At 40.9% G+C, this 21866-nt stretch overlaps 3 protein-coding genes across 7 annotated transcripts in view; 1 reads left to right on the top strand and 2 right to left on the bottom strand.

The window, feature by feature from the left end:
- The window catches only part of prpf8 (pre-mRNA processing factor 8), a 15822-nt gene extending 11614 nt beyond the window's left edge, over positions 1 to 4208 (bottom strand). The window contains exons 1-12 of the mRNA XM_014407367.4: positions 3980 to 4208; positions 3137 to 3290; positions 2852 to 3020; positions 2578 to 2742; positions 2261 to 2479; positions 1953 to 2165; positions 1645 to 1770; positions 1388 to 1493; positions 930 to 1120; positions 650 to 769; positions 342 to 531; positions 98 to 217 (exon numbers count right to left, since the gene is read on the bottom strand). Coding sequence (XP_014262853.1) covers positions 98 to 217; positions 342 to 531; positions 650 to 769; positions 930 to 1120; positions 1388 to 1493; positions 1645 to 1770; positions 1953 to 2165; positions 2261 to 2479; positions 2578 to 2742; positions 2852 to 3020; positions 3137 to 3281 — 1764 coding nt within the window. The 5' untranslated portion in view covers positions 3282 to 3290; positions 3980 to 4208. The remainder of the gene's footprint in view (positions 1 to 97; positions 218 to 341; positions 532 to 649; positions 770 to 929; positions 1121 to 1387; positions 1494 to 1644; positions 1771 to 1952; positions 2166 to 2260; positions 2480 to 2577; positions 2743 to 2851; positions 3021 to 3136; positions 3291 to 3979) is intronic.
- Positions 3920 to 7631, top strand: zgc:153372 (arsenite methyltransferase). Of its 3 annotated transcripts, XM_076873179.1 has the most exons (11): positions 3920 to 3938; positions 4896 to 4944; positions 5220 to 5353; positions 5714 to 5864; positions 5940 to 6076; positions 6174 to 6243; positions 6349 to 6430; positions 6525 to 6656; positions 6728 to 6870; positions 7032 to 7154; positions 7412 to 7631. In XM_076873179.1, exons 2-11 carry the CDS (start codon positions 4909 to 4911, stop codon positions 7487 to 7489), a joined length of 1086 nt encoding a protein of 361 aa, XP_076729294.1. In that variant the 5' UTR covers positions 3920 to 3938; positions 4896 to 4908; the 3' UTR covers positions 7490 to 7631. The 3 variants fall into 3 exon arrangements, with proteins under 3 accessions (XP_076729294.1, XP_004543855.3, XP_012772577.3); XM_004543798.5 differs by lacking the exon at positions 3920 to 3938 and having other exon boundaries at positions 4714 to 4944; XM_012917123.3 differs by lacking the exons at positions 3920 to 3938; positions 4896 to 4944 and having other exon boundaries at positions 4959 to 5353.
- A 2826-nt stretch (positions 7632 to 10457) lies between these two features.
- Positions 10458 to 21128, bottom strand: aifm4 (apoptosis inducing factor mitochondria associated 4). Of its 3 annotated transcripts, XM_076873178.1 has the most exons (20): positions 20854 to 21128; positions 19988 to 20072; positions 18917 to 19025; positions 17487 to 17596; positions 17295 to 17404; positions 16251 to 16295; positions 16084 to 16165; positions 15788 to 15900; positions 15594 to 15680; positions 14954 to 15045; positions 14721 to 14851; positions 14449 to 14564; positions 14288 to 14359; positions 14010 to 14073; positions 13739 to 13815; positions 13006 to 13123; positions 12812 to 12910; positions 12636 to 12711; positions 12441 to 12545; positions 10458 to 11479 (listed from the first exon to the last, which is right to left on the bottom strand). In XM_076873178.1, exons 3-20 carry the CDS (start codon positions 19003 to 19005, stop codon positions 11449 to 11451), a joined length of 1617 nt encoding a protein of 538 aa, XP_076729293.1. In that variant the 5' UTR covers positions 19006 to 19025; positions 19988 to 20072; positions 20854 to 21128; the 3' UTR covers positions 10458 to 11448. The 3 variants fall into 3 exon arrangements, with proteins under 3 accessions (XP_076729293.1, XP_004543853.3, XP_004543852.3); XM_004543796.3 differs by lacking the exon at positions 19988 to 20072 and having other exon boundaries at positions 18917 to 19006; XM_004543795.3 differs by lacking the exon at positions 19988 to 20072.
- Between the last annotated feature and the right edge of the window lie 738 nt (positions 21129 to 21866).

Below are 21866 nucleotides of genomic sequence, written 5' to 3' on the forward strand. Positions count from 1 at the left end.
GATACATCCTTGCATTTTATACTGCTTTTCATTAAAGAGCGCTTTTACCGCTACCCTATGAAAGCAAAGCTTGGCCAATTTCCACTTCACAACTAACCTGGAAGGCATCAACATTTCCCAGTCTGTACTGCACGTGGCTGTCAACCACCAGCTTGCTTAGACGGAGAACCTCTCTGCACAGATGAAAGGCATTGCCGAATCGCGACTTCTTTCTCTCCTGAAGGAGGCAAAAAACAGTCATAGGTCAGCAATGGTCAAACGAAGTGCACTTCATACTAGAATACAGTCAGAGACGTAACAAAAACAAAATGTGAAGTTAGATCCTGCTCTGCAGATTGTACCTTTGTGGTCAGTGTCTTGACAGGCTTCAGGTTGAAGTTGTAGTCCAGATGCAGGTAGTTGAGGTTCTTACGATGGATCAGCAGATTGAGCATGTTGTAGCCCTGTCTGCAAACCTGCAGGCCAACCTCCACCCAATCCAGCTTTGTGGACTGGAAGAACTTTGTGGCCTTAAAGGAGCGGAATAGGTATCTACAAGACAACAGAGGGATAACTTTTACAGATGAACTTGGATAATGAGCAAAATAAATAAAGGTTTAATTAAAAATGCGTGAAAGCAGGATATCAAAATAAATCCAAGGATGCACACCTCTTCTTCTGGGCCTTGGGTGGTCTGTGTTTGAGAGCATTGAGCACGTAGTACTTCAGCAGTTTCTGGTATGACACACGTACTTTCACTGGCTGTCCAGCAGGGCAATGCTCGCGGTACCTATAAAATATTTTAGCAACATATGTTTAATACTTATCAGACTTTTTTTATTTTATTTTAACCCTAATGCAAAACAAAATCTTCCACACAGCCAACATCTCTTCAAACAGTAAAGTACTTCAGATTTACTCCTGTCCTAACAGCTTCACAGTTTGCTCACCAGTTCTTGATCAGGGGGATATCGATGGCACGTCTTGTTCGGCCAGATCTGAGGTTGAAGGGTCTCGGCGCCCACAGGAGAGCAATGCCATTGGCTGTGTTGTCTGTGTAGAGTGGGGTTTCTTTGAGGAAGGGTTCCACAAACTCAGCAAGCTCAAACTCCTCATCATCATCTGGCAGAGGCTCCTGACTCTGAGAGGTCACAGGAAAAACAATGAATCACTTTTAAGGGCAGAAGGGCTGGAATTCAACAGACTATAAAATAACTAGAAGAGTTATCTGAATGGTGAAAGGTGATCTGCAGCTGCAGCCAATAATAACAAGTCACCATTCATTTTACTATTCCTCCAGTTCTTACGCACAGGCAAGCAGTCCAATGCAAGTGCGCCTTTGTAAGAGGACTTTGATGCGGGGTGTTATTCACCAAAGGGAGACAAGTAGATAATGTGCAACACTTACCTTAACAGAATGTCTGTGTGAAATGGGGTTGATCAGTGGGTCAAAGTAAAATGCAGGAAGATCGGGGTCTTCTGTTTTGATAAAAACCACATTTGGTGTGTGGTACCTAGGAAAAAAAAACAAAAACGTCACAAATGTTGCTTTTATATAGCCATTATGAAAAATAAAACAAATCTATGACGTTTATAAGCGATGAATGTCTCTCCTGTCTTGAATGAAAAAGGATTTTTCAGTCAGCCGGTATTTCAAGTTCTCACCAGGTGAGGTGGACGTGGTGGGGCAAATTGTTGTACAGGTAGGGGAAGCCGATTTTGTACTCTGTCCTGATGGGCTGTCGGATGATGATTTTGTTGATGTCGTTGAACTCGTTCCAGTCTTCATCCCTACAGAGGATACAGAGGAACCAGTTAGGACACAAAAACGCCAGCTTCTATTTTCACATTATGTTTGGAATCAAACAGCAATATCAAACAATTACAAGAAACATTTAAATTCTGCACTTTATTAACATTAATAACAATAAGTCTTTAGAATATTCATTTTATAAAAGGGCAAAAGAACATACTGGAGGTTGATGTCTCTGACCAACGGCTCAAACTTTGGTCCTCCAGGGATGGCCATGTTTAAAGCCTTGGACGTGAAGAAAGCCTTCAGGTCAAAGAGGTAAAAGTAGTTTCTATCAACCAGATCTGTCAGAAGCTGATTGGCCAGACGGTACAGTGTGGACATCATAGGCAGTGTGAACTGCCAACGACGATAGGTGGTTCCATTCACAAACCTGAGCAAGACAAAGATAAATCATCAATTAATGTTTTAAGCAACTTATCAGTTGAATATGTAAACCTGTCTGTGAAGAGAGCCATGGCTGCTTACTTGGCTGTGTCCTTGAGGGGCTGATGTTCATAGAACCAGTCCACAACTGAAGCATCTTCCTCTGGATCAAGCTCCATCTGAATGGCCTCCAAGGGTTCCACATCAAGAATATTGTCAGCGTAGTCCAGTGGCGGCTCCTCATCATCAAAGGGTGGAAAGCGCATTCTTTTGAAGTGCCGACGATCTCTTTTCTCACGACGCATCATGATCCACATGGTGCTGGGATTAAAATCGGGAAAGAGACAAATTTACATTTTATTGAATGGAAATGATCACAGTTGGCTTGAAAGTTTTCAGCAATAGAAACTCTCCCTTACCCCCACTGTGAAATGTAGACTGGCTCAATGACCCAAGGGATTTCATTGACAAATGAAATGGCTCCAGTGATGTGATAAAGCACGGGCACATCTCGAATCTGTTCCCAAGGCATCGGCATGTTTTCCAACAGCTTCAGCACTGCATGGGGCATGTACTTGAGGGCACTGTTCAACAAACAGACACAGAACAAGCATATGAAGATGTTATCAAGAAGTAAAAAAAACACCGACTTTTGTTAAGACTTTTAAAAAGGGATAAAGGAGTCATCTTTACCCAAGGTAGACCCTCTTGTCATGGCGAAACTTTCTATTGGTCATGTCTCCATGGTCCCTGATGATCTTGCGGACATGTTCAGGTGGCATATCTTCCTTCTGAGCATCCACAAAGCCAAACTTTCTCTTTTCTGAGTAGCGCTTTGCCTGTAACTGCTGCCATTTTCTTGCTGTAGAGTTGAAAGACATTTAATAATCGCAAAGTTAATCTTGTCCATTTGTGACAACATCTTTGCTAAAAGCTCAAAACATGGAAGTCCCGCTTTAGTGGATACAAACAACATACCCTTCTCTTGTAATTTCTCCTCAGACATGTAGTCTGGGACAGGTGCAGGAGGGGGCACACCAGGCGGTACAGCAGTTGGTACCCCTGGTGGCACACCGGGTGGCATCGCTGCAGGGACCCCTCTGTAAGGAAAGGCAGCTGCCATGGTGCCTCACTATCCAAAACAAAGACAAAAACCAAGGTATTAAAATAAGTGAGGTTTTTGATTATAACTGTATATAATCTAAACCCTGAGGAGAGAGGCGTTACATGTCAAAAAACCCAAATTACATTTAATTTAACTGAAACAAAAAACTGATCAGAAACATATTACACTGGCACATGAATTCCTTGTCTGGCTCCTGCAACCCACAGATTAAATAACAGAAGCCACAAAGTGAACGCGTGTGCTTAATGCCTTGCAAAGTCTAGAAAATAGAATGGCCTTTGACATAAACGCCTTTCAAAAATAAAAACTAGCTTCTTAATTCGGTAGAAAATGCATTTATTTCACATTAACTCATCTGTGTAGCTTCAACATCTTCGTGCTCACAGTTGATGAGCTAGCTAGGTTAGCCTAACATGGCCTCCCGGATGGCACAAAACTGCAACAGCAAGGCGAACTTTGCCCGCGTTTAACTGTTGTTAGCTCGTCCAGAAACAGCGTAAACTCGGGATATCATTCATAAATGGCTACATTATGTTACATGTAACACATTGTACTTCACGCCACAGCACCTGTTATTAATTAGGCCAAGCGTGGAGGAAGCGGCAACTTCGCCAACTGCTAAAGCTAGCACGGTGGCTAACGATTGGGTGAGAGGTAAAACTAAGCAATAACAGAATGCATTCAACAACACGTACCTCGCTTACTTCACTCCCAGTGTTTCTTATCGTTGGATAAAGCCTTAACCCGCACACAGTCAGCTAGCACAACATTTCTTTCTTATTCTCCGTGTTTTCCGCCTCAGTGTTGGGTTGATGTGCGCTAACACAAAACTGCATAGACGCACGACGGCGGACACACGATGAACGAGCTTCAGTAGTATTCACAGACGGCGGTTACGTCCGATATTTCTCAACCCCCGGTAAAGAATCTGCTTTACGTCAGTAAATATGCGTAGAAGTTAAACAAGCGCAATTTTTGCGAATACCCGTATGATCCCGTTTCCGGCGCACTACTGCCCCCTGCAGTGTTGGAGTGCGATCCTGTAAAGTTTGTTGCTTAAACAAAAGCATGATTTGCTGATTTGTTGTATTATTTAATCACATTCCAAATATTTCATTAGTTATTTGCTTCTTGTTTTATTTCTGACCTGAAGTCATTTATTTCTTTCGTCATTTCTCTTTCGTCCTTTGTACTCCTCTCTAGGGACTACAAACACAAATGTAAATCTCCAAAAGTTGATTCTGTTCACCTGGACGTAGCGTTTTGTGGGAGAAACGTTTCCTCACTCATCCAAGTGACTTCTTCAGTCTCACCCGAGGACAGTCTGGAGACTGAAGAAGTCACTTGAATGAGTGACGAAACGTTTCTCCCACAAAACGCTACGTCCACGTGAACAGAATCAACTTTTGGAGATTTACTTTCCTGGATGATTGAGAATGCATCAAGACAAATGTAGATTGCTTTGCCGCCACCCCCCGCCAAAAAAAAGCCGGTCACGACAGACAAACAATGATGCCTTTATTGTGAAAAGACCACACCGGAAGAACGGCCAGACGTGACCCCACTGTCGTCTTTCACACCATTTGAATTTAGTTTTTGTAATTTTGACAGCTTCTCGGAAGAAATGGCGACCAGTGAGGACGTGCGGGAAAATGTGAAGGTACTCTAGTCCTGAGTGTCGCCCAGACACTGCTCAGCTTTCTGTTCATTCACAGTTTATGGACATTTTTTTTATTTTGTCCACAGTTATTCGAGCATTGCAGAATAGTTGCTCGGGCGCCATTAATTTATAACCAGTGGAATTTCTTTTGATTTTAATAAGTTTCTTTTCAGGTTATTTTATGTATTCTGCAAAAGAAAGGTTTGCGGTGTCAACTTTGCTGTACGTTGTCTTAATAAACGTGCATGAGGACAGCTGTTAATGTGGCTGTGCAGAAATACTACGGCAAGCGGCTGGAGTCCTCGGGTGATCTGCAGACAGGTGCCGCCTCCTGCGGATCGTCCTGCAGACCAGCGCCCAGAAGTGTTACCGAAGCTCTGAGTGAGGTTCACCCTGAGGTGACCAAAAGGTGAAATCTCGCTTTGGAATCATAAGCAATTAAAGGTGTTTTTATTCTTACCAGATATCAGCAGTGAAAAAAACACAAATATGAATTTTTCCAAACTTCATTTAAGAAAAGCAAGGCCAAACACCATCACAATCACAAACTTTAGACATCTTACTACCAGACACCACATCTTTCCATAGATTTTCTTCCACTTATCCTGATCTTTTCACTTTTGCTCAGGCTGGAAGCATTTGGTCAGCTGACATGGAATAGACCCAGACAATCAGATTTTTGAGATTCCCACTTATGGGATCATTCTGTACTGCCTGATTAGAGACAACAGGTTTTCCTGTAATGACTGGTGTTATTGGCTCTCTTCAGGTTCTTCGGCTGTGGTCTTCCATTTCCAGCAAAGCTCGAGGGCTGCAGAGTCCTGGATCTCGGCAGTGGCTCCGGCAGAGACTGCTATGCTTTTAGTAAACTGGTTGGGCCGAATGGACACGTGACTGGGATCGACATGACACAGGAGCTGGTAATTACAGGTTTCTGCACAGATGGCACTTTGATGTCTGCCCCTTCCTGATGTAGTTAATTCATGTTCTTTTAGATCACAGCAGCTCATCAGTATGTTCAGTATCATCAAGATAAGTTTGGCTATAAGGAGCCCAACGTCACATTTGTCCAGGGCTACATGGAGAACCTCAACGAAGCTGGCATTCAGAGTGACTCCATGGATGTAGTGATGTAGGTTTAAATGATGTAGTTGTGTTGGGTGTCAGGTGAAAAAAAGGAGCTTTAATTTGGTTGTTAAAGTTTTTTCCCCTCTTTGTAATCTCTTCAGATCCAACTGTGTGATCTGTCTATGTGCTGATAAAAGAGCGGTGCTGCAGCAAGCCTACAACGTCTTGAAGGTTACCCTGACGAATCATCATTAACACAAATAAATGTTAACATGTTGTCACACACACACACAAAGAAATATAGGAATACAAGGTGCACTCACTTATTTCATACAGGAGGGAGGTGAGCTTTACTTCAGTGATATGTTTGCCAGTAAGATCATCCCTGATCACATGAAGCAAGACGCAGTCCTGTGGGGTAAAACAAACACTACTTCTAAATCCAGTTAATTCAAAGCCAACCATCTCTGCCGTCACCGATAACTCTTCAGTCCCCGTCTCCTCTGACTTAGGTGAGGGGATGGGCGGCTCTCTGTTTTGGCCCGATCTAATCTCATTGGCCCGCAGCATGGGTTTCAGCTCTCCACACCTCATCTCAGCGAGCCACATTGTGGTCTACAACAGTGAGCTCAAAGCAAAAGCAGGTAACAAAGAGGCACATTTTCAGACAGCATTCACTCTGATTTCACAACTGAGCAAGCTCTTCATTTTGTAGGCGACATCAGTTATGCTTCAGGCACTTACAGGCTCTTTAAGCTGCCCAGAAGTCCAGCGATGTCAAACGCTACTGTGACCTATAAAGGGACGTTGGCAGAATTCCCAGATCAGCTGGACTTTGATTCCTCCCACTGCTTCAAGGTATAAAAGGCACCCTTTCTCTTATCAGCATGTACGCAGAGACATTTATTAACCTGCTTTTATTCTAAAAACACAGGTGATAATTAGTCTGGAAGTGTTATGGTTTTTAATTTCAGAAAAACGACATGTATATCCAATTAAACTCTTTTCCTCTTACACAGAAAGACGTAGCAGTGCAGGTAAACGGAGAGATGGCAGCAGTCCTCCAGAGTTCCCGTTTCTCCTCCGACTTTAAAATCCAGATGTTGGATAAACAGGAGTCCAAGTCGGAGACAACGCCAGAGGTATCCAACACCACAAGTTCACTGTGGCTAAAATGCTTTTAAATTTTAACTTTTTACCCCTTGAGAGCGAACTAAGAAAAACTCTTGAAGCTCTTTTCTGAGCTGAGCGGTCGTCAAATCACGTTTTTAGTGATATTGACTGAGATGTCAGAACTCATTATTAAAGGTACAGGTCGTTAATTGGTGTTTTGATATGGGAAAGAGTTAACGCTTCAGCGTGCTTAAGTTATGATATTAACATAGTTTTATCTTCTCAGTATTGCCACCTCAACCCATTTCTGCTGGCTGACAAACTGGGATCCTCCGTGAAGCAGTGCTCTAAAACAAGCAAATGAAGAGGCAAGTGACTGATCTGAAGGCTTAACAGAAATGTTATTTTTGAATTTCGGCTTTATAAAGACATAATTTTACTAACTAATGGGGAATCTTGTAGATAATCTCACAGATCGTGGCCAGTGACGTGTCTCCATATTTCATATTTAGACATAAAATGTATTTTTGTAGAAAACAAGTATGTTTCTCTGTAACACTATCAACTCAGAGTTTGAGCTTCTTTATGCTGATGTCATAATTACCATGTGAACAACAACATTTACAGAAGTGGAAATAGAAATACTTAATGACATAATAACCCGTGTTTAATATTTGACATGGAATTTTACAACAGCATAATAAAACGACTGCATTATAGGGGATTTAAACAGCAACATTCAGGTACTGAAGTGGATGCATGACGAGCAGCTGCCGACAGGCTGACAGTGTTAAATACGAAATGACGTAAACATTCAGGGGTGTTGAAACAGAAAAGTGTCGCACATTTTTAACATCTTTACCACCATAAAGGAGTTGTTTATTTTAAGGAACTAAAACATGTTTAAAGATGCCGCACACTTTCTCATATCATAAGGAATACATGAGCTACAACTCTGTTGTATAATGTATTAAGGCACTACAGTACACATAAAAAAAGAGGTCAAAAACAAACTTTTTATCTTATTTATCTTTCATGGGCAGTATTTTAAAGTGTTTTGTAAATGTTGTAAATGTAAATGTTGTATTCTCATGTGAAGTGTAGTGACGTGTGTGTTTAAGAAGTTTTGAGTGTATAGTATGAAATGAAAGACATTTAAGTAACTGAGAAAGTTGATAAAGTCTTAACATTTTCAGCTCATAAAAACATCCAAATGCACTCAGTGGCCACTTTGTTAGGTACACCTGCTCAACTGTACAAATATTGAATCATCCAATCACAGCAGCTGGTTATCTCTTGATGTTCAAACTTAGGCTACATTCACACTGCAGGCTAAAGCGCATCAAATCCGATTTTTTTGACCCTATGCGACCCATATCCGATCATGCTATGACAGTGTGAACGGCGCAAATCCGATATTTTCAAATCCGATCTGGGTCACTTTCGTATGTGGTACTGAATCCGATACATATCCGATGTTTTAGAAAGCGACTGCTGTTTGAACGGTCAAGTCGCATTAAATCCGCCTTTTACGTCACCGACACAAGACTGAAGCCAATTATCAGCGCCCGAGAAGACATCGCGAACGCTTCCTAGCCATCCAGTGTAGATGTCAGTGAAACTGTTGGGAAGACAACGTAAACATTTTATTTGTACTGTATAATCTGCAGATTCTGACAGAAATCTGCAGCTATCCTTTGAAGCACCGCTCCTCTCTTAAACAGCAATAAGGATCATTATTAGGTTATTTACATTATTATGTAAATAACAAAATAACTTAAAGCAAAAATTGGGAAACGTAAAGTCCGAAGTCTTTATATTAACGGCCATCAGTCAAACAATACTGTTTGTTCTTGGTCTAAACAGAGCGCGTTGTGTGTGACATCTTCTTTTGCGCATGCGGGCCGCTTTGAGCGTTCACACTAGAGCACGTTTGCTGTCGCATTTTATTTGTAGTGTGAATGAGGAGACAAAAAAATCGGATTTGATCAAAAAATCGGAATTGAGCATTAAGACCTGCAGTGTGAACGTAGCCTTAGTGTCTGAATGTGAAAGAAAGCTGCTTTAAGTGACTTTGAATGTGATGAGATTGTTGGTGCCAAACTGGCTGGTCTGAGTATTTCAGAAGCTGCTGATCTGCTGGGATTTTCCCACATAGAAATCTCGAGGGTTTACAGAGAACGGTCTAAAAAAAGAGAACATATCCAGTGAGTACTCAGCGTAAAAATGCCTCGTTCATGTTGGAAGAGAATGACCAGACAGCTTCAATCTGAAGCTGAAGGTAACAGTAACAAATAACCATTGGTTACAATCAAGATATCTAGAAAAGCATCTCTGGGAGCACAGTATCTCAAACCCTGATGCAGATGGGCTACAGCAGCAGAGGACCACCAGGGCTATGTGACCAAATTTTTCAGTGGTGCGACTAAAAAAAAATATTCGGTTGCACCTGTGCGACCAACTGTTCGGGTAGCAAAAAAAAAAAAAAATCTGCAACCTTCCCTGTGGTCAACAACAGACACACATTATGCCCCTATCGTGGACTAAACCAATCAGAGATAGTCAGGGGCGGGACCTCTCTGATTGGCCGTGGTCCAGTTGAAAGTGCAGGTAGAAGTGGGAGGTGAGTAGCTTGAATAAAGTGATATCAATTCATTAAATCCTGAATCGACTTTTAAATATAACTGTGTTTGGCCAGAAACGCCAGATTCTCAGATTAAAGCTCACAAAACCATTTCAACAACAACCATACAGCAGATGAGAGCAGGTACACGGATTCTACACAAAGACGTAAACACAGAACGGACCGACGCATCAGAATCAACTTTGTCTTTCTCGGCTTTCTCACCCGACGGCCCGTAGACGGACACGCTGTCGGAGCTTAACGATCCTGATGCGTCCGGTCCGCGCTGTGATTACGTCTTTTTGCGCTGATTCTGAGCTGCAGGTTTTGTCTCTCTCCAACCAAAATTCACCGAGCCAGCAGCAAAAGAAGCAGCAAACTGCGCTTCACATTTGACCAATGTCGTCATGAATTTTGCTGTTTTGCTTCCACGACTATTAAAATCACACTTCATGCACAGCTGGCTCTCTCTCTAGCTCTCTTTACTTCAAGAACAGTTTTATTCATTCGCTTATTACCCACCAGTCTACCGTTGTTTATAGCGCTGTTGGCTGCTGTCTTTTTCTTTTTCACTTAAATGACCTCAGATAAGAAAGCCTATTTTTTCTGTTATTCAATACTGAAGAAATTTAAACTTTATATGCAGAACATTGTAGAATATTTTTAAGGTTATCTGCTATAAAAAGCCAGACCAGGAAAATCTCCTTCATGTTTTTCTGTGTTTTATTCTCAGTTACTTTCACACAAAGGCATCTGCTGTGATGTTCACAATTCTGATGAAGTCAGTACTGATAAATGATCAGAATTATAATATTTCTGACTGTCTGAGGCTAAGTTGAATCGAATCGGGACTTTGAAAACCGGAATCGAGTGGATTATAGAAATCAGTGATGATACCCAGCCCTAGTGAGCAGCCTAGGCACGACAGAAGTGGATGTAGCTGTAATAGGAAAAGAACTATTGCTAACTTTTCTGTTAAGTTAAGGCCTGATCCTTCTGAAATTCATAGCCAGTGCTCTGACACGGTGTCATCAATCTTTGAATGCTGAAAAAGCACAGTGTATCCAGAAAAACACATTATATTATATAAATTATTATAAAATTTGTGTGCGCCTAACTTTTGTGCCCATGGCAAAAAGTTAGTCTAGAGCCCTGACCACACTGGGTGGCACTCCTGTCAGCTGAGAAAAGGAAACTGAAGCTTCAGTTTACACGGCTCATCAAAAATGGACAAGAGAATGTAAAATGTTACCTGGTCTGATGATTTCTGTTGCGAGGTTTAGATGGGTCAGAATTTAGCGTAAACAACATGAAAGCGCAGATCCCTCATGTCTTGTCCCAGGGATTCAGGCTGCTGGTGGAGTAGATGTGTGGGGGATTTTTCTTGTCACAATTTAATGTTGCCTGCTAACCTTAACTACAGACTGTACCTTCCTAAGACATCACACCTTTAGTAAAGCAACCAGAAAAACATAAAAATAAACTCATTAAAGAGATCACTGTGCACAAAGAGAGAATTCAATAAAGCTGTGACTGCTACTATAGTAACATGGCTCTTTAATAAGAGCAGATAAGAGAGGCCGGCTGGTTTCCAGGCAGCCTGAGGCAGAAAGTGGATTAATTGATGTCATGTCAGACAGAAGGAGAGAAAACCAAAGCAAGAGATGACATCACTCATCGCTGAGAGGCGTAAATCCTGGTTATATCTGCAGCCAGCTCAGGTCTTCAGCTCTGAACAGAAGAGAAGAGGAGAAAACAAAAATTAAACACTGAGCAGCTTTCATGTTATAAGCTAGTGGCTTGGTTTATTATTTTTTAAAACATGAACTAAGGTTGGTTTCGGTAGCATACAGTAGTGGTTAAAACTGCTATAAATAATAGTTGTCATCAAATTTTACTTTAAGTATTTTTCATGTTTTAGATTGCAGGTTGTTTTAGCATAAACACTCCAATAATACACTTCTCACTTCCTGCATAACACCATGTGGCAGACAGATGCCATAAGCAGCTAACCTATAAATCATACTGAAGAATTTAGCATCTGAAGGACCAGATGTTCCTCTGAGAATTTAGTGGAAAGCAAACAGAGGCACCAGTGGATTTCAACATGACACATAAATGACAGACAATGTCATCCCGTATGTCCTGCATAGGGTTTGTCTTTAGTCTGTAAAGAAAAGGATATAACTTCCAAGGCTAAAAAGTGACGCCAATGCAGAAGCTGCAGTTTTTCTAGTGACCAGCAGGGGGCAATGCATATGGCTTCTGATCATACAGAAGTCAATGTCACTCCCATCAGTTAGATGGGAGATTAGATGTTCGAACATTTAATTTTAAAGGTAACTGGAAAGCAGCATGGTTCAATTCAATTTTATTTATATGGTGCCAAATCACAGCATATATATATATATATATATATATATATATATATATATATATATATATATATATATATACATATATATATCAATCACCTAAAGGTGCTTTTTTTGGTAAGACCCTACAATCATACAGAGAAAACCCCAACAGTCAGACAACTCCCGACAAGCAAGCACTTGGTAACTGTGGGAAGGAAAAACTCCCTTTTAACAGGAAGAAACCAACAACAAATGTAACTGCTATTACAGTTGAGGAACTAAACATTTTTGTATATTTTACAGTCTAACTTGTATAAATGCAGGACAGCACTCACTGAGCCTGTGCTTTTGTTAAGATTTGGCCTCTAGCCATCAGCTCTGCGATGCAAGCCACGGCAGGATCGAACATCAGGCTGGCCGCTGCCACCACCACATCATCCCTGTAAAAAAAAAAAAAAGGGTAACGTGAGAAACTTTACACACAGAGGACGAGCTTATGGTCAGCTGTTCGGGGCTAACTCTGCACTCACTTTATGTAGAAAGCCAGAAATTTCCTTTCTTCCATTTTGCCTTTGAATATAATTTCTGTGTATCCTTCCCCATAGCCTAGAAAGAGAAAATGAGAGGAGGAACAAAGATTTAACACAGCCTCATCTTAAAAAAAAAATTACATTTTAAAGGTGACATTTAGAAGTCAACACTCCACCGGCGTATCGGATACTCTTCCCAAGCAAAACAGTCCAGAAGAAAGGAACAGACTCGATTTTTGTGGATTTCTTCAGCATGTTCAGAGCTGCTACTCTTCCTGGTACAAAAGACAATGATAAGGTTTAACTCGGCATTAAATCATCCATTATAAGTTTTCAACTGAATGAAAAACACAGTCCTTTAGCCTCTCACCGTGAGCGTGTGACATTTGCCAGTGACCAATGCTGACCCTCTGGTCGCCTCGAATGGTCAGAGGGAAAGAGGTAACATCTCCAGCGGCAAAAATATCTGGTACGTTCGTCCTCATGAACTGTTAGAATAGATGAATAAAGGCTACAGCAAGAACCTCAACATAAGACGTGTAAAATACATACATGCAGCTATTCCCTCCATTCATCAGGGCACACAGTTAGGGCTATATTTCTTTTTAGTTTTTGCCTCTGTATGTTTTCAGGCAACGTCTAATCTGGCCTTCCATGTCCTTGAGTGAAATCAGTAGTTTGCACCTTGATGTAAACTCTCTCCATTTACATTCATGACGCTGTCTCTTGATTGTAGACTTTGAAAATAACACTTTCGCCTCCTTGAGAGTGTTTATAACTCTGTTAGATGCTGTGAAGCTGTTTTATTTATTTATTTTAAACTGAGGAAACATTACTATGGTCATGAACCAGACTGTTGATTTGACAGGTTTATTTTGGTTAGCGGTCATCAGATGTGCAGATAATGTAAGAAAGAGACCTTTTTGAAGCAAAAGTTTTAATTTTAACGTAGGAAAAGCAAAAGTGTACTCATATTGACGATGCTGGCTCACCATCAAAGCTTACGGTAACAGTTAAAGAAACGTAGACACCTCTGGGTGCCATGCTTTATGCTTTAGTTATATCAGCATAAGTTCGGCTGTGCCCTCTACAGGCTGCGTTACCTTGTCAACAATCACAGCTTTCCTTGAATCCACTTCCACCTCGCTTCCTGCCAATAAGTCTGAATTGGGGATTACACCTGAAAAACATATAATTGACTCTGATATTGGTGGAACTACACAGGAAGTTTCTGTCTGACTTTGTTTAAAACAGTCATCACTCATAAAGCAATGTTAGCAAACACCACACATCCAAACGTCTCCACACTCAAACACTCCCAAACTTGATTTGCATTTCAGGCAGACCTAAACACTGAAGTAGAAAAATAACTACCAATGCCAGCAATCACAACATCAGCCTCCAGGACTACACCACTCTTCAACACCACCTGCTTCACCTGAAAATCCCCCCCCCCCCCCCCAAAAAAAAAACATCAGTTATGGCTGTTTAAGCAGAATATATTAGACTTCAGAGATAATGGGTTATTTTACAAGCGATACCATGAGGGTTGATGTTTGATCTTTGTTACTAATGCTGCGGGTGACATGTATTCCTGTTCTACAATCATTAACCAAACCGTCCGTCATGAAAATAATGGCAGGCAGAGATACCTTCCCATTCTCTCCTCTGATCTCGGTGACTCGATCGTTCATGTGGAACTTCACATTTTTTTCTTCCAACATCTGAAAGTGAAAAACTGTGTTTTAATTATGTTAATTAAAAAAAATCCAAAAGAGTAGCACTGAAAACTGTTGTCATCATAGTCGCGCACTTGCATACTCAGCTGGCCGATCTCTGACCCCAGAGTGCGCTCAAACGGGTATTGAGTAGTGCCAACCATAGCCACACTGGCAGCTTTGTCTGAAAAGTAGGACGCCACCTCCATACCTAATATGCAAATGAAAAACACATCAGCGACGTGCACATTTGTGTGCCATAGCTGTCAGATATCTATGAGCAAAGAGCGTCACGTCAACCCCGATGGGCAAAAAGATGAAAGATGTCTCATTCTTTAACATAAAAAAAGAAACCTTATTTAATAACCTATGAAAGACGCTCCGGTAACAACTACTTTCTGGCCAAGGCTGGAGCTGTAAATGTCTTTGGCGTCTTCGTAACTCTGCAGTAACTTTACTCCTTCCAGGTCTGAACCAGGACAGGTGAGCGGCCGTGCCCTGTGAACAAAAAAAATAAAATTTTAAAAAGGGACCACAACTTGTGACATGTTGTGACACATACAATGTACGTTTGCTTTTGCTCATTAAAGACGGTCTCACCTGCAGCCTGTTGCAATGAGGAGCTGGTCGTAACGCTGCAGAGTGCCATCACTCATTTTCACTTCCTTCTTGGCTGGATTTACTGACACCACCTGCAAAGCAACGCACAAACCTTACACATACACAAAAACATACCCCTGTAGTCAAGTCACTTCACTGGCTCCCAGCTCAAAACACAATTACATTTAAAATCCTGCTCAAGTAGAAAAGTGCTATACAAGAACTTGTCCATTTACCATCTCCAGAATTAGATCCAAGCGTGCTGAGGGTACTTTCAGTTACTGACCCGAGGTCAGTTCCAGCTGTGTCTACAATCAGAAACAGACTTAAAAACCTTTCTTCTCTCACAGGCCAAGAAACTGGACTAAGTGTGTGTGGGTGTGCATGTGTATGTTCGCTTGTATTTTAGTTTTATTTTGCTGTTTTTATTGTAAACCTACACAGGCATTTATGTTTTTATCTTCTGTGCTAAGCACGTTGAGTCTGAGCATAATTAAATATACTAAATAAATAAAACTGCTATTAATACTACACCGATTACCAAACAGCAGACCCTCTTAAGGCCCGCAGATCTTACTATTCCCCAAGAGAAGATTGATTTCCAAAACTTGGCGAGAGTGCATCAAAAATATATTCTAACCTCTTTCTTTGTCCACATCTCCATCCCGTATCGTTGATAAAAGTCATCTGGCCGGAGAAGGATGCTGCTGCTCTCCACATTCAGAGCCTGAAAGAAGGAATGCCACTCACTAAAACCACTCAGAGAGAAAAACACAAATCAAAAGACAGAAATACAAACACATGGGGCATCTACCCCCTTATCCTGGTGCTTACCTTGCTCAGTTTGGGTTTATCAAATGGAGGCACGGAGTCTTTAGTTATGATGATGATGCGACCCTGGTAGCAATTTTGCCGAAGCGTCTCAGCGCAGACCAGAGAGGCGGGGCCTGAAATTACAGTTTCTATGTTCAGGACTGTGATTTTTTTTTTTTTTAATACCTCCTAGTCTCTGTCTTCACTTTTGCCTGAATACTTTAAATAGTACAAAAAGCTGCCATGCCTTAAACCTGCCTGTCGGTTAAAACGGACTGATGAATATTTCCATCTCATATTCATTACAAAGTTCTCACCTCCTCCTATGAGCAGAATAGTATGTTTGACGTCCGGCACCACACTGCACATCTCTTTTACCCGTTTGGTTACGGTCGGAGACTGAGACAAACACACAGTGCATTGTAACACAACATAAAAGTGCACTTTGGTTCATTTTAATCGTCTTATACCTGATCTGCCTTACTTTTTTGTTGATTGAAACGTACACCTTGCCGTCTTCAACTTTGACCTGTTAAATGAAACCACATTTATGATTGTTGCCTGACTGTAGGTGAACAGAATAGTTTCCCTGAAAACATTTTTAATAGGCAGAAAGTTTGCTGAACCATAATGAGATAGGATAACAGAACCAGACGTGTATAGGTTTAGAAAGAAAAGCCCTTTTCATACATTATTTTTGCCTTTTTTTGATCAAACGTTCCCTGTTTGAGAAGCTCAGATGCAAAAAAAACCACAGCCTATCTCCTAAATGTTTTTCATAAGCTCAAATATAAATATTGTTAAAATGATCTGAGCCCTTAATTAATTTAAACTCCTTTAATATATCTTTATTCTTTATACAATTACATTAAACTGGAACCAGAACTTCAACGGTATATTAGTCAAATCGTCTCATGAGCGATCACAATACACACGTTACTGCCTGTAAAAGTAACATGTATGACCTTGAACTTGAACACAATCTGAGTGAAGACGCATTAGGTGATCACAGTGATCCAATTTTTGACCAAAACTGTAGGTGTAGTGATTCTGGTGAAGCGAGATGGGACAGATGAATGAGGGACACCTCACCATGGCATAAGCTGATCGACTCTTTGGGCAGGTGAGCTACAAAATGAATCCATCAATTTGTGAGAAAATGTAATAAACAATGGAGAAAATGACCCAAATGCAGGAAGCCACAGAATCAGAGGTCAAATCCAAAAATCCAGCTGTTGAATTGAGGTAGGTGTAAACAAAAAGTGAGGGATGAAACAAACAATACCACTCGCAAACTTCTTTAAAGCCTTTGACCAAGAATATCTGACAACATGGCAGTGTTAGGCAGGAGGTGTTTGTATATATACACTGCAGAGACGACTTGAATACAGGTGTGGCAGAAGGAGGGCTTTCAAGAGAAAAAAAAAAGCCAACAGAAAATATTTCACAATACAGGAAGTGACTGAGCAGAAAACCAGAATCATGACAAAGAAAACCCTGGATGAACTTGTGATAAGTGCCATTTCACCTTGTAGCAGGGCAGACTGTCGAGACCTGGATAATCCTCAATATCTCCATTCCTGACATTGAAGCACGCACCATGAAAAGGACATCTCACTCTGTCACCAACCAGCGTCCCTGAATTAACACAGAGCATGCAACTTAGAAAGTGAAAGAAAGCGAGAAAGATAAATAGCCGAGACGTAACTTAAGTCCTTACCCTTGATCAGAGGTGCACCGTAATGAGAGCACCTGCCTCCAACAGCGCTGTACTGACCCTCGCTGCGGACTAGCAGCACCTTCTGATCCCCCACAGTTACTTCTTTCATTCTGCATGAACACAAAAGGAGCAAAAGAAGAAATCATTATAAAAACCTTTGTTTTTTACCATTTTCCTCTTTTATTTTGATGTTGTATCTAACGTCCCTCTGTTTTTTTTAAACTCCCTGTCTTTGTGCTCTTTCCCAACAGCTTGTAAATATCACATATCGCTAATTAATTTGCTAAGTAATGGATCACACAATTACTGTGCCACCCGAAGGTTGATCTGCACATCTTTTAAGATTAGCAGCAAAGGCCTGGCTTCAGGGCTTTCTACCAAAGAGCTTTCTTATCCTTTAAACTATTTCCTTTACTTCGGCCACTTGGTTTGGTTTAGGAAAATATAACATCTTGGGTTCAAATATATCCTTTCAATTCACCGTTTCGTTAAGAAACGTTGGAATAAGATACCATGCTTCCCTGGGTGACAGATCAGGTCTTTGCTCCCGGTGTTTGTTTTTCTTAGATTTTTCGCTGTGTCGTATATGACCTCACTGGATGCATCACCACCTGGTATGGCAACAGCACCGCCTACAACTGCAAAGCTCTCCAGCGAGTAGTGCGGTGCTCTGAACGGATAATTGGAGGTGAGCTTCCCTCCCTCCAAGACATCTACAGGAAGCGGTGCCTGAGGAAAGCGGGGAGGATCATCAAGGACTCCAGTCACCCCAGCCATAAACTGTTCAGACTGCTTCCATCAGGAAGGAGGTTCTGCAGCATCCGGTCCCGTACCAGCAGACTGAGAGACAGCTTTTTCCATCAGGCCATCAGACTGCTGAACACGTCATAGACACCTCAGCTTCACTACTGGAACTTCAACATTATGCACTCCACACTGTATATAAATGCCACTTGTTTTGCACATATTCAACTCTGTATATTTTATATATTTTATTATTATTATTATTTTATTTTATTTTTTTACTATTTAATTTGTAAAAATGTGTATACACACACACACACACACACACACACACACACACACACACACACGTAGGAAAATATTTAGTATACACATCCAGAAATGCATACACTATTATATATTGTACATATATTTATTAGTTTCAGGTTGGCCATTCTTGTATTTTGCTCGTTTGTGTTGTTGTGTTTGCACATCTCTGTTGCTTGTGGGGCTCGCACACAAGAATTTCACTCGCATGTGCTGTGCCAGTGTGCCTGCACATGTGATGTGACAATAAAAAGTGATTTGATTTGATTTGATTTGACCGTTGCTTCTCTGATCCCTCTGCACTGATTTTGAACTTTTGACCTGGTTTCCTGTTTGCAAAGGTATCACAAGCAGATGTGGTGAATTGCATTGTGACTTACTGTCCATCTTTGAGATCAGCCTCCTGACACACCAGTTCCGTCACCTCCTCCTGGGTCTCCGTTTGACCGGTTTCTTGGCACTGATTCATCCTGCAATACGTTAACCACCCTAAGTAAACATGTTTGCTGTTAGAATGACTGGGTGGGCCCGCAGACTGCCAAGATTTATGATAATGCGTGTCTAGACCAAAGTCAGCTACAAACCAGCTTAGTAGAAAACAGACAACATGCAGGATATGGCCAGAATAACCACACATGAATGGATTTAGCTGCTGTGAAACATTTTCATTGCAAATACTTCTACATTTCAACTGAAACGCTTCTTGGTAATTAAATATTAAACATTAATCACAGCTCACCTATGTTTCTAATTAACAGAAGGTAAGAGAGCAAATGCAGAAAAAAAAATATGTTGGGTACAGAAAACACTTTCTGCCTCGTTCTGCAGAATCGATGAAGATCATATACAGACTGAGCTGTACAGCAGCCTATTAGTATAACAAGGGTTCAAATGAAGTAAACAAGCATCATTATTTATATATAAGAAGGCCAAAACTTTAGGCTAACACTAAGACCAATAAATGGTAAATGGTAAATGGCCTGTATTTATATAGCGCTTTACTAGTCCCTAAGGACCCCAAAGCGCTTTACATATCCAGTCATCCACCCATTCACACACACATTCACACACACAATAGGTCAATGATGTCAAACTAATTTTACATCATGGCCCACATCTTAACCTTTTCTTTACATGCTCTCTTTAACCTTATTACCCTTCATGCTACAGACAAAATTCAAACCATTTCAGAAAAAAGACGAGCTTTACGGGGACATTCGGTGTGTCATTGTAACACAAGACAGTCGCAAGGCACTGCTGCCTGATCAGCACATGGTGAAATCAGCGCTGCATAGATTTTACCATGTGCACTTCACATTATAGTAACTCCTCAGTGATTTTTTTTTTTTAGTTTTACAGCCAAAATGACTGAAGTAGTCTATCAGCCTGTATAAATCAGAATTAAGGGTTTATCGCCCTTTTTTTTTTTTAGTGTAACAAAGTTTAACTACCTGTTTAATTCCTGAAATAAATTGAGGAAAAGAAGTGCAATTCCAACAGTACATCTCAGGTTTTCTACATGACAATGAAATCCTGCTGTAGAGAGAGAGAAAAAAACAGGAATTTTGCTGTCATTTAATTGTTTAACTAGCACTTATTAACTTATTATTTGTCATTATAATTATTATTAGTATTATTTTTATTAATGGCGCCATAATGAACAGCCAAGGGGGAACAGTCTTTATCAGCAGGAAAAGCTGTAAAACTTATACAAAAAAACTTTTGTATACGATTTGTTGATAATCTGTTAAACATAAATCATTGTCAAGACACAATGAGATCAAAAATTCAGAAGCTGCAATCAGTTGTTGCCTGTTGTGACTTTTATACATCTTTATTTATCCAGGTAAACAGTCTCAAGAGAGACTTGGACAAGCTGGCGGCAAAACATAAAAGTTCTGTAGAGATATTTCAAGAAATAAAATGGACTGGGCTGATAACAATGTCAAACACGGAGTGGGGACAATAAAGCAGAGTCATAATGATGCTTGCAAAAACTGGCCACCTCTTTATTTCATATATCACAATACCTGTTTAGCTGTATAAACAATATTTAAACAACGAAAAAACAAAACAAATAACAAACATGTAAATAGCAAAAATCACTTTTTGGTATGACATCGGAGTCTTTGCCGTTAGATTTTGGCCCCCGTGCCCTATGTTTGACACCCCCGCTATAGACTGTGATTTACATCTAGCTTACAGCGATATCGAAATCTCCGCGTGCAGAAACTACGCATTATTTCCACGTATACAATAAAAATACAGCTAGCTGGTTTAAAGAGACAAACAGCGAGCCCCGTGAGGCTGCACTCACTTGTTTCCTTGCAGCTGAGCAGCACGGAGGAGAATGCCAGACTGTCAGATAAACACCCCCCGCGTGACAGCCAGCCGGTCCCGCGAGCTCCTCCCTCAGCCAACCGTAACCGAGGAGGAACAATAAAGGGATTGACAATGGGCTGCACAGCACGTATAGCGTATACAGTCCGTATACGGGAGGAACAGACCGTACAGTTACGCCATGAAAAAAAAAAAAGATTAGCGCTGACTAACGAAGGATCAGTACGAACACCTGTGTACCAGAGGATAGATACCTGCAGAACCGCTTTTGCAGGTTTTACTCGGTAGAATAGCAAGGAGCAGGGGCGTTACTGGGCTGTCGTCAGTGGGGTGGCACACCAGGGTGGGGGGAGGGAGGGCATTTAATCATAAATGATCTGCAGCATGCTGTGACAATGACAATAAAGATTCTGATTCTGATTCTGTGCGTGGTTTTCAGGCTTGTGTACAGCCATGTGCCCTATTATTAGCTACATGGAAAGAGGCAAAGCATAAAGGTTTGAAAATTAGTTTCTATTCCTTAAACGTAAAAGTCATAACCCAGTTTTAGTTCAATCACAGCTGTCATGTGGTGAGAGTTGATGATGATGAGGCCAAACAGACTGCAACTTAAGAAAACACCAGCGATAAGAAAAACACTGCAAAGGCACAAAACACAATGGAAATAGGAAAAAACAAAACACAAATAGGAAAAACGAAAACAGAAATAGGAAAGAACAGATTCCCAAAAGCACAAGGGAAGTGTTCCTGGGGAGACAATAACCCGACAGACCATTTGCAGGAACCAAAATATGCTAAGAATTGCGCTGGGTGACACTTAAAAGAAGTGGAGGATCTATCGGTTTTGTGAGGAAAGAAAAGATGAGAGGTAAGTCTGTTAGCCTAACTATTAGCCTAAAACGCCGGCATCTAATAACCAACTCGCAAAATAAAACAAAATAAAAACAAAACAACAAACACGAAAACACCAGACATTATAATACAGACTTA

Source organism: Maylandia zebra, linkage group LG14, assembly GCF_041146795.1.
Source record: "Maylandia zebra isolate NMK-2024a linkage group LG14, Mzebra_GT3a, whole genome shotgun sequence".
In the NCBI taxonomy this organism is placed as follows: domain Eukaryota; kingdom Metazoa; phylum Chordata; class Actinopteri; order Cichliformes; family Cichlidae; genus Maylandia; species Maylandia zebra.

What these genes read in the sequence shown, in the direction of transcription:
- zgc:153372 (XM_076873179.1), top strand. Translation starts at nt 4,909, where the DNA reads ATGGCGACCAGTGAGGACGTGCGGGAAAATGTGAAG. An exon ending in GACTCCATGGATGTAGTGAT is followed by an intron (nt 6,077 to 6,173) that starts GTAGGTTTAAAT and finishes TAATCTCTTCAG; the next exon opens with ATCCAACTGTGTGATCTGTC. An exon ending in TGAGCTCAAAGCAAAAGCAG is followed by an intron (nt 6,657 to 6,727) that starts GTAACAAAGAGG and finishes TTCATTTTGTAG; the next exon opens with GCGACATCAGTTATGCTTCA.
- aifm4 (XM_004543796.3), bottom strand. Translation starts at nt 19,005, where the DNA reads ATGAATCAGTGCCAAGAAACCGGTCAAACGGAGACCCAGGAGGAGGTG. An exon ending in TACCGGAGCGTCTTTCATAG is followed by an intron (nt 14,565 to 14,720) that starts GTTATTAAATAA and finishes TTTGCATATTAG; the next exon opens with GTATGGAGGTGGCGTCCTAC. An exon ending in GCAAATGTCACACGCTCACG is followed by an intron (nt 12,911 to 13,005) that starts GTGAGAGGCTAA and finishes CTTTTGTACCAG; the next exon opens with GAAGAGTAGCAGCTCTGAAC.